This window comes from Pseudorca crassidens, chromosome 12, assembly GCF_039906515.1.
Source record: "Pseudorca crassidens isolate mPseCra1 chromosome 12, mPseCra1.hap1, whole genome shotgun sequence".
NCBI lineage: Eukaryota > Metazoa > Chordata > Mammalia > Artiodactyla > Delphinidae > Pseudorca > Pseudorca crassidens.
In genome coordinates, this window is record NC_090307.1 from 77,303,545 (window position 1) to 77,314,701 (window position 11,157).

Consider the following 11,157-nt stretch of genomic DNA (forward strand, 5'->3'; position numbering starts at 1 on the left):
GGGGCAGGCTGGGTTGGCGCCCTCTCTCTTCTCAGGTTTGGGTTCTGACCATTCACCTATGCATCCTCCTGTCCATCCTTCTGTCTGTCCATCTATACCTTCATTCACCTGCCAACCCACCCACCCCTTGTCCATCTGCAGTCATCCATCCATCTATCCTTCCATTTTCCAATCTTCCATCCGTCCATCCGTCATCCAGATACTGACCCATCTACCCATTCATCCATCCATCCATATCTATCCCACCATCCGTCTATCCATGTGTTTATTGAACACCTACTTTGTTCTGGGTCCTGTTCTAGGGCTCTCTTAACCACCAAGACCTTCCCAAATCCTACTGGTGGGGCGGGGACAGATCAACACAACACAGAGTCCCTCCCCACCTGATCTTACCCAAAGCCTACAGTGGAGACTCGCACAATGCGATGTGCTTCGGGAGAGGAAAGCACACAACCCGGGAGTCCGAGGCCTGGGTTCGAATCCTGTCTCCACCTCCTACTAGTTATGGGACTTAATCTCTCTGAGCCTCGGTTACCTCATCTGTAAAATAGATATAACCACGTGAGCAGCATTTTCCCACGCGTGTGTGTGCACGTTTGGTGGGAGGAGGGTGAGGATTTGCTGCAAAGGTGGCTGTGACGTAGCCCACACGGGGCCTCACACACGCAACGTTCATTCATTAGCGAGAATTTATAGAATGCTTAGAACATTCCAGGCACTGTTATAAGGTCCTGGGGATACCTCAGAACAACAGGTATCCCCCCCCCCCAAAAAAAATCCATGCTCTTGTGACATTTACATTGGGGAGGTAGATAGTGAAAATAGACATACAGCGTGTAAGATGCTGGTAAGTTCTCTGGAGAAACTAAAGCGCAGCTGAGGGCCGGGGATGGGTTTGCTATTTCTTTTTTTTTTTTTGGCCTCGCTGCGTGGCTTGTGGGATCTTCGTTCCCTGACCAGGGATCGAACCTGTGCCCCCTGCAGTGGAAGCACGGAGCCCTAACCACTGGACCGCCAGGGAAGTTTGCTGTTTCTCACCATAGCTTTACAATTCTTGTTATCTGGGAATTGACAGCTTCTGGGTCTAAAAAGTAACTTTTCTGCTGGTACATTTCCCAGCTCCCTTAAGAGTGTTGTCTTTCCCAGGTCTCTTGAGCTCACAACAGCCCTGTTAGGCGGGGTAGGCCGGGATGTTCACATGTGGTGAAAAGGTGCGGATGCAGACTTGGAGAAGGGAAGTGACGTGCCTGAAATCTCCAGTCTTGGGCCCTTCGGAACTAGGACGGGGGCCCAGGTCTGCAGACTCTCCCATGGGACACAGCTCTCCCTCCCCACCTCCTTGTGATGGCGCAGGCCCCAGCAGGACAAAGGTCACCACCCCCCACCACCGTGCGCCGGCCACTGGATCTTCCCAACCACTCCTGAGGCTGAGGCTTTTATGAGACCCATTCGGCAGATACAGTCAGTGGCTCAGGCTGGTGGAACTCAAACAGGGCCACTCTCTAGGAAGGGGCAACTCTTGTCTATTCCCTAGGACGATTCTGGCCCCTCTTGCGGCTTTTCAGGAGTTAAGGGTAGGCGTGAAGCTAAGGTGACTGAACAGAGGATGCGGGGCCATGCAGATGGCCCCCCCTTGAGCTTCAGCTGATCCAGTAAAGGCAGAACCCACCTTTGCAGGGGCAGCCTGAAAGGCAGTTTCCCTCAGCACCGTTGCCCTGGGGGTTTCCCACAATCTTCAGCTTCAAGATGGCAGCCGCAGGCTCATCTGTGACTTCTGCCCTCCCCTGCAGGACAAGGGTCTGGCCAGCTGGTCGACCCTGGCCCACAGCGGCTCCTCCTTTAGTGGGCAGAGATGTCTGCCTCCCTTCTTTGGGGGTTTTGTGGAAGCTGGAGACTCCTGGGGCTGATGATTTCCCATCCCTGCCTGCCCTTTCCTGCTGTCCTCTCTCCTGGGTTTTTAAAGTACATGTGCTGTCCCTTCTGGCTGGAAATCGGCATGTAGGCCTGTCGCTGGGATGGGTTTTCCCTGAAATTTCACAGCACCTGCTCTTTGTCAAGGCGTGCAAGCCCATGTGGATCTGTGTGGTATCCCAAAGGGTTAGGTTGGTTCTCAAACTTCACTTTGGACTTGGGGGTCCACTAGTGTCCCAGGGGCTGCTATAGGTAGTGCAGGGGTGTTCCTGAGTGGCTATGCGGGACTCCCTTCAGGACCTCCAGGCAGCCCCGGCAGTTCCTCTTCTGTCCGTTTATAGGCTGGCTTCAGTAATGTGCTGTCCTTGGAAGAGAGGGTTTGTGTTTGAGAGGGTTTGCTTGACGTTGACCAGACATGGGTGTCCAGTGTCAGTTTACAAACCCCCACGAATGGGGGGCTCACTACTCCGCTCCCAGTGGTTCTGTGATAAAATCATTCTGTTATCAGGAAGGACTTCTGAACAGAATGAGGTTGGACTCTTCTGCCTCCACTGGAGGCCCGCATCCCATCCCAAACCCCTGGTGTTCAGCACAGCTCCCCCTCACCTGCTCCCTGCCATGCAGGGATGCCCCCTCCCGGCAACAAGCCCAGCGGGAGTTGGGATCCTGGCCTCCAAGTGGGAGCCCGGGGTTCCCAGGGGTGGGGGTGGGGTGGAGGATGTAATGGTGCTCAGTGTTGAGAGCTGGGGGTGACAGCAGGCATGGTGGGGTGGGAGGGAGGGAGGGAGGAAGACAGCCATGTTGGAAAAACTCAAAGGAGCTTCATTTCAATAAATAATGCTTTTCTTCTTCAATGAAAGTTTGCACATTAGAAAAGTGAGTAAGGATGGACTTTGGGCTTTCTGGGAGGACAGACAAGATGGTTCTTCCACCCTGGACTGTGGCCCTGTCCACCTTCCCAGGGAGAGGTTACCACAGCTGCAGAAGATGATGCTGGGGCGTCTGCATCAGGGGACATCTCATCTTGAGGAGGCCCCGCTGCTGTGGTTCCTGTCCCTCCTGCCCACCCTCTCTGGGTACCTGGTCTATCCCACGTGGGCAGTTGTCACCCTAGCAGGGGTGGATAAGAGCGGGGGGCGGGGAGAAACCACAGAGCAGTCACACAGATACCAAAGAGTGCAGTTCACAGCCTTGCTAGCTGCTTCCCTTCCGGGCCTTCTGCACAGTGTTCTCATGAGAATGAAGTTACCGGCTGGCCCGGGCCACAGGCTCCCAACAGACACGAGAATAATATTTCACAAGTCACTGGATAAAACTCCAGCCCTTCCAGGGGTCTCCCGGGTAGGGGAGGCGTCCTCACTGGGGCAGCCCGCTCTTCATGCCCAGCTGTTTCTTGAGCTCCGGCAGCTGGGCCAGGCTAATGTTGCTGCCCCCACAAACGATGACCACGAGGGAGGACAGTGGGGTACAGAGCTTCCCCTCTCCTTGCAGCTTCTGAACCACGTTGCTGTAGATGGCGGCCAGGGCTGCCCCACAGGCGGGCTCCACCAGGATCTTTTCCTCATCTGCCAGAGGAGGGGGATGGTGAGGGTAGAGCCAGAGTTCCGCAGGGTGCAAGGGAACAGTCGGGCCACTGGTAAAGCATAAGCCACTCAGCTCTCAGCCCTGGGCACAGACTCTGGTCCAGGACCAACCCCACCTGCCCTCATTACCCTACACTGAACTTCCAAGGTCTGAGCCAGGGCTGAGTTTCATCATCAGTGCTAACACTGAAAAGATGATTGTAATTTCCTGAGCACCGTGTTGAGGATTCTGAGGAATCATCTGAGCAAGAATGCCAGGGTTGATTAGCCAAACTAACTGTGAGTATAGGAGAATTAAGTGGCAGCTTAAGTGTGTGTGTGTGTGTATGTTTGTCATCCCTGTCCCAGGATGAACCCGGTAAGAGTCCAACTTAGTTACAGACCCACCTCTGAATCCAACACTGAGGCCCATAGTTTCCTTTGTTACCCTGGCTACCAGGGAACTCAGAGCCAACATTTTAAATACTTCGTTATTTTTCCTTGCTGTTATGTTATCAGACTTCTTCATTTGTCCCTTTGGTCTTTCTATTTTTACCACTGCATTGCATTAACTTCCATTAATGGGAAATTCCAGGGAGGGACGGGAGACAGAACTGTGAATGGGATCCCTTGGCACGCCCAGTGGACAGCCACTTAGGTCCTGAATCAGCAGGTCGGGTCTTGAAAGGACTTGGCACGTACCCACAAACTTCTCAACAGCGGCCACAGCCTCCTGGTCCGAGACAACTTCAGAGAAAATGGGGTGTTCCTGAAACACCTTCATAGCCTGTGCTGTCACAGTGGTCACGCCCAGGGCTTTGGCAACACTGGGAGAGGCAAGGGTGGAGAAGCGGGGGGAGAGATAGGAGAGAGGAGGGAGGCAGACCATGTGACTACCTTCTGGCCAATGAGAGGTAAATGGAAGTATCGTGTCTTTAAAGGGAGGGGGCATAGCTTCTGCCCTGACTTCTTCCTGCTAGATGGAGTATGGGTGTGATAGCTGGCACTTAAGCAGCTATTTTGGGCCATAAGTCTACATGATAAGGATTATGGAGAACAAACTCAAGGATCCTGGGCCCCTGGCTTCGTGGAGTTGCCCCTGGACTGCCTACCTCCAGATTATTTTTATATATGAGAGGAAATAAAGTTCAATTTTGTTTAAGCCATTGATATTTTGGGCTCCTGTATAATGTGGCCAAACCTAATCCTAATCAAACACCATCTGTCAAAAGTTTGGGGCTGGGATAAGAACTCCTTGGGAGCAGGAGCTGTGTTTATTCACCACTGTCTCCCCAGGATCAGCCAGTGTCTTGCACATATTAGGGGCTCAGTAAATGGTTGGTAAATTAGTGAGGTGTGTAAAACCCTGCCACAGAGGAACCCAATAAATGATTAATCTTAGACTTTTCATGCAAGGAAGTGTGATGTTGGTACAGAGTCACACAGACTTGGGTTTGGTCCCAGCCGTACCACTCACTGGCTGTGTGACTCTGGGCAAGTGACCAAAGCCTCAGTTTCTTCACCTATAAAATGGGACTGGCATCGGGATCTGCCTCACAGCCAGCACCGAGGGGAGAGCTCCCCAACGCTCACAGAACATAGTGGCAGCACCCCTGCCTACTTACCTGGTGATCTGGGGCAGGGTGACAAGTTTGCCGGCCTTGGTGGAAGCGTGGAAGCTGTTGGCTCCGATGGTCTCCATGGTGATGATGGGCACGTCTCCCCAGCCCACCTCCACCAGCCCCTGGGCCACTCCGCACAACAGCCCTCCACCCCCCACCGCCAGCACGATGGCCCCCGGCTTTGCGCTCATCGTCTCCTTCAGCTCCTTCACGATAGAAGAGTGGCCTTCCCTGGAGGAGGGGGGTGGCAGGTCAGGGCTGGGCTTCCTGGAGACCCCAGGCAGCCCTGAAGATGCCACTTACCCTCTGTATTTGCCCTCATCCCAGGCGGCTAATGGGCCTCGGGGCTGGTCACCTCGTCCCCGACTCCGCCCTGATTTCCAGCTGGCAGAATCTGCATCTCTACCTGAGGGCTTTCTCTGACCACTGGAGCACTATGACTGTGGCAGCTGGCGGTGCCAGGAGACGAAACCCCCTGAGAGCAGCCCTCAACCAACTATGGGAATTAAGAATTACGGGAGTCGATGCACAGACGCCCCAGCATCATCTTCTGCAGGTGTGGTAACTCTGGTTCATGTTCCACACTGGCTTCCAGGGGCCCCCGAGGGACTGAGCGCCAGCTGCCCACAGTGGTCACTGGCCCATCAGTGCTTTTTATTGGCTTCCCTCCTCACTCCTCTAATGAGTCACCTCCCAAGTCAACTGCTTTCCCTGAAATCTTTGTCTCGGGGTCTGATTCTGGGGGACCCGATCGCACACACCTGTGTATCTGAGCCCATGTGTTTGCTCACGGTCAAGGAGAATGGGCATTGGTGCACGTGTGTGTGGGCACCAGCTGCCATGCCTGTGCGTGTGCTTCTACATGGTGATGTGCACACACGTGTACACCGCTGTGTGTGATGGTGTGCATCATGGCAGGTGTCTACTCGGTGGGGTGGTGGGGTGGTCACTACCCACCCCGGGTGACCCTGGGCTCCACGTACCAGATGAGGGGGTCATCGAAGGGAGGGATGTAGATCCAGCCTGAGTTGTTTTTCGTCAGGGCCTTGGCCACCTTGACAGCCTCATCCAATGTCTGCAAGATCACAGAGGAGGCGGGAGGGGTGAGGGGCTGGGGGACCTGGCCCTGCTACCAGGTGCCCTCCGTGGCCCCTGCCCCAGGTTGGCACTCACCTCACCCACCACCTTGACCATGGCGCCCTCATTCTTGAGCCGCTGGATGGTGAGGGCGGGCGTGGTGCTGGGCACGACGATCGTGGCGGGAATGCCCAGCTTCCTGGCCGCGTAGGCAGCTGCCATGCCCGCGTTGCCTGCTGCCAGGGGTGGGGGGTGGAAAGTGTTAGTGGGACTCCCTGACCTCCAGGCTCTGAACCCTCCCTGGGTGGCTGCTGGCCTCCAGCTGGAATTCTAAATTGGGACTTCTGCAGATGTTTGCAGGGCCCAGAGAGGTGGAGCCCCTGGCCCCAGGACACACAGCAGAGGACAGGAGGAGGCATGCAGGCCACTTACCCGAGGAACAGACAAAGTGTTCACAGCCTCGCTCAGCCCACTGTAGAGACAAAGAGGGAGGGGATCAGGCCGTACATCTTCCCTCCCCAAAGAGACTGGCTCAGGGAAGGGTGAGGGAGAGTCAGGCCACTGATGGCTCTGGGATCAGTCCACAAGGGGACCCTCTGCACTGGCACCCCTTAACCAGAGGAGGCATTAATGGTGGGTGCTCAGGCCTTGCAGGGAAGTTGCAGGGCCTAGCCTGTATCTCCTAGGATTTCACACGGCACTGGCCCTGGCCTGTCCAGAAAGAGGACCTGCTGCACTCTCCCAGATGATGCAGAGCCCGTGCTGTACCGTCTTGCAGAGATGTCCGATGCCCCGGATTTTGAAGGAGCCGGAGGGCTGGGCACTGTCTATCTTGAGATAGACGGTGGTACCAGCCACTTTGGACAGGGTCATGCTGTCACGGACGGGGGTCTTCACGTGCAGGGGTTCGCCTGACATCGTTGCTGGGAGAAAGGAAGGAAACCCAGAGGGTCAGGGGAGCTGGCCCTGGTGGCAGCTGCTGCCATTCAGTAGGCAGTGTGGCTGGGAGGGACCTTGTCTCTAACTTCCCAGGAGGCCAAGGACAAGGCCCAGCTTATAGCAACCTGGAGACCTGAGCTCAAATCTCAACTCGGCCACCTACTTGACATGGGACAAGGAATCTCCCTTCAGCCTCAGCTGCCTCATCTGTAAAATGGGCATAAGGGTCATCTGCCCCCCACCTTGCCCACCCCAAGACACACACACGCTATGCTGGGAAGCTATGAACATCAGAAATAACATCCAGGGAATTCCCTGGCGGTCCAGGGGTTAGTACGTCTCGCTCTCATTGTCGAGGGCGCGGGTTCGATCCCTGGTCAGGGAACTAAGATCCCACAAGCTGCATGGCGCGGTGAAAAAGAGAAAAAAAAAAGAAAGAAAGAACATCCAGACTTTGTAACTTTTGAAGAGCATGAGGTGGAAATAGATTTGCAGGTGCTGATTCAGAATGAGCCACAGGATGGCTAAGTGGCTGAAGCAGGGGCGGGATATCAGATCTAGTCTGTGCAGGGACACACTCACACACACACAATCCACATGCTCCTGTGTGCACAGAACATCTCAGCAAACACACAAGAAACCAGTCAGGGTGGGGACCTCTGAGGAGAACTGGCACTCGGCATCCCCTTATGTACAATTTGAATGTTTTGCCATGTGCATATATATTACTTATTTAAATATGCATTTTTATTTTGTTTTATTTTAAAAATTATTTATTTATTTATTTATGGCTGCATTGGGTCTTCGTTGCTGCGTGTGGGCTTTTTCTAGTTGCGGCGAACCAGGGCTACTCTTCATTGCGGCGTGCGGGGCTTCTCGTTGTAGTGGCTTCTCTTGTGGAGCACGGGCTCTAGGGCACGTGGGCTTCAGTAGTTGTGGCTCACAGGCTCTAGAGCGCAAGCTCAGTAGCTGTGGCGCAAGGGCTTAACTGCTCCGCAGCATGTCGGATCTTCCCAGACCAGGGATCGAACCCGTGTCCCCTGCATTGGCAGGTGGATTCTTAACCACTGCGCCACCAGGGAAGTCCAAAATATTCATTTTTAAAAAAACTAACCTTCAGAAAGCCCTGTACCCAGTTAGGGGAAGCTTTTTATTTTTTTTAATTTTTATTTATTTATTTATTTTTGCAGTACACGGGCCTCTCACTGTTGTGGCCTCTCCCGTTGCGGAGCACAGGCTCCAGACGCGCAGGCCCAGCGGCCATGGCTTATGGGCCCAGCCGCTCCGTGGCACGTGGGATCTTCCCGGACTGGTACACGAACCCGTGTCCCCTGCATCGGCAGGCGGGCTCTCAACCACTGCGCCACCAGGGAAGCCCTATTGTTATTTTTTATAATAATTATTATATTATTTAATAATCACTTCTAAAGTGATTACCATGTGCCAGACACTGTCTTAAGCTTTACAGATATTAACTCACTTAATCCTTTTAACAGTCCTAGGAGGTGTCATTATTCTCCAGTTCTGGGGAGGAAACGGACTCTGACTCTGTGTTTCAGTTTGACCACATGTACCTCTTCTGATGCGACATTGACACTTTTCTAGATGGGAGGTGGGGTGGGGTCTATGCTTCCTCCTCTTGAACTGGGTCGGAGGTGGGAGGGGCGCTGTGGCTGCAGTGGAAGTGACGCTATGTGACGTCCAAGCAGTGAGGTGCTGGTGAATATTTAACTGTGGCTTCTCCGAAGGAAAAGAAAGTCCTGATTTCTAGTGTGTGGCTCTAGCCCAGTGTGGCTCTCAAGGCTGGTCCACGTAAGGTGACCCAGCTTCCACCTGGCTGGTAAGCTCCCTGTCCTAGCCCAGACGCCATGATGGGCGCAAGCCCAGGCCGCACGTGGAGGCCACAGGTAGGTGTCCCGCCCGACAGTTCCAGCTGAGATTCCAGCTGATGGCCAGACATGGGGTCTGACTTGGGGATGACTCTAGCCCAGCTACCGTCATCACACTGCAGCCCCCAGGTGAGACCCAAGTGGGAACTGCCTAGCTGAGTCCAGTCAAGCCCCAGAGTCATGACAGGTAAAGAATGTCTGCTGCTGTTTTCAGTCACTCACCTTGGGGCACTTTGTCACACAGCAATAGAGGCTGGAGTATTGACTTGCCCAAGATCACACAACTAGGGAGTAGGGGAGGCAGGACTTTTATTTTTTATTTTTGGCCATGCCGCGTGGCTTGTGGGATCTTAGTTCCCCAACCAGGGAATGAACCTGTGCCTTTGGCTGTGAAAGCGTGGAATCCTAACCACTGGACTGCCAGAGAATTCCTAAGTGGGGGAGACAGGATTTGAACCAGGCAGTCTAGGCCCAGAGCCAGGCTCTCTCCAGGACACATGGGTGTGGCTCAGGGTCTCCTGTCTGCACGGATTCTGGGTGACTGAGAAACTAAGGTGGCCCAGATTCTGACCACGCCCCCTTTCCATCCTGCCTCTCCTGCTGAGTCACAGGGGAAACTGATTCTCCCCAACTTGATCGGAGCCAGAATTGATCAGCGGGTGGTTGAACAGCCTATTTGCTCCTCCCCTCCCCCCCACCCCAGAAGGCCAGGCAAGGGTGGCTACTCCCTCCCATCCCCCCACTACGTTTCCAGTGACTCCACTGGTCCAGCCCCTGGACCTGGGTACTCCTGGCCCAGGCATCCCCCCTCCCGGAATGGTCCAGGTATGCCTGGCTTGGAAGAAAAGTGGGGGATGGCGTTCTGACCACCCCAGCAGCCTTAGCACCCCCCAAATATGGGCCTCCCATGTCTGTCTGAATTAACTGACATTCAGGGCCTGGGAGGGGGGAGCCCAAACACACACCACCTCTCCCCTAGATCTGCTGAATAAAAGTCAGAGACAGGAGGCACTCCAAACCAGGGGCATCCCCAGATCTGTTTGAATTAACTTTTAGTTCCTGGAGGTTATTCCTCAAACAATGGCATTCTTGTTCTGACTGACTGGACCTTAAGGTCTTATGCAGGTCTTATGCAGGTAGCCAAGTCCTGGCCTCAGGGAGCCCTCCTGGTGGGGGTGGGGGAGGCACCCACCCCTTTCAGGTGGATTCGGAACACCCGCCCCCAACCCGTCTCCCACTGTGCCATCGGATGCCCTCAGGTGAGGGGGCAGGGTCCCTCCAGCACAGTGCCCTGTGGAAAGGGGGCGTCTGTAAACTGCACTGGGCAGCCATTCCCACCTGCTAAGACTTCAAAAAAGGAGGCTGAGCCAGGCGCAGAGGAGAGAGAGGGCGCGGGAAGCTGCAGTCTGCCTACCTGTCACCCGGCAGTCAGAAGTTACAGTCTCACGTGACTCACAGTACGAGCTCAGTAAAAATGAACTATTATTATACATGGACTGAACACTTTAAGTGCACTATCTCTTTTCACCCTCACAACAACCTTAAGAGGAAGGTTCTGTTATTATTACCCCCACTTTACAGATGAGGAAACTGAGGCACAGAGCTGGCAGTGCACCCAGACAGTCTGGCTTCAAAGCATGGGTTTTTATGCTCAACTGACTCTACCTCCCCCTCTTCCCCTGGGAAAACCCAGGCTGGCCGCAGGCACTCCAGTCGCAGGGATGGAGCTGAGGATGGATGGGGCCGCTTACCCGGCAAAGGCGATGAGCTGGCGGCTGCACAAAGCGTGCGAGCAAGGGAGGGATAGATTGGAGATGGTCTAGATGGGTAGACGGCCCACGGACAGATGAAGTGCAGAACAGGTAGAGAGTGTCTTCAGAATCGTCCCGGGGCTAACGGGTCCGGGCTTTATCCCCCCAGGCGCCTCCGGGCAGCCAATGGGGCCCCAGGACAGGCCACACCCCCTCCAGGCCCCGCCCCCTGGCCCAAGGCCGGGGGCTTCCAGGAGGGGAACCAGCAGCTAGCGGCGCCTCTCTGGCAGCTGCTTCTGTCTTTTTCCCAGTCCCGCTAGCCACCTCTCCTTCCCCATCCACAACCTCACTTGCAAATGAGGACAAATACCTACTTCCCTAGGGATTTTAGGAGGCTGCTGGAGGA

At 54.7% G+C, this 11,157-nt stretch overlaps 1 protein-coding gene across 2 annotated transcripts; it reads right to left on the bottom strand.

Moving 5' to 3' along the window:
* Positions 1 to 2,712: 2,712 nt before the first annotated feature.
* On the bottom strand, positions 2,713 to 10,890 carry SDS (serine dehydratase). 2 transcript variants are annotated; one of them, XM_067700684.1, is made up of 8 exons: positions 10,752 to 10,890; positions 6,941 to 7,095; positions 6,605 to 6,644; positions 6,269 to 6,405; positions 6,079 to 6,170; positions 5,099 to 5,326; positions 4,176 to 4,300; positions 2,713 to 3,476 (listed from the first exon to the last, which is right to left on the bottom strand). In XM_067700684.1, exons 2-8 carry the CDS (start codon positions 7,088 to 7,090, stop codon positions 3,268 to 3,270), a joined length of 981 nt encoding a protein of 326 aa, XP_067556785.1. In that variant the 5' UTR covers positions 7,091 to 7,095; positions 10,752 to 10,890; the 3' UTR covers positions 2,713 to 3,267. The 2 variants fall into 2 exon arrangements, with proteins under 2 accessions (XP_067556785.1, XP_067556784.1); XM_067700683.1 differs by having other exon boundaries at positions 6,269 to 6,408.
* Positions 10,891 to 11,157: the final 267 nt, after the last annotated feature.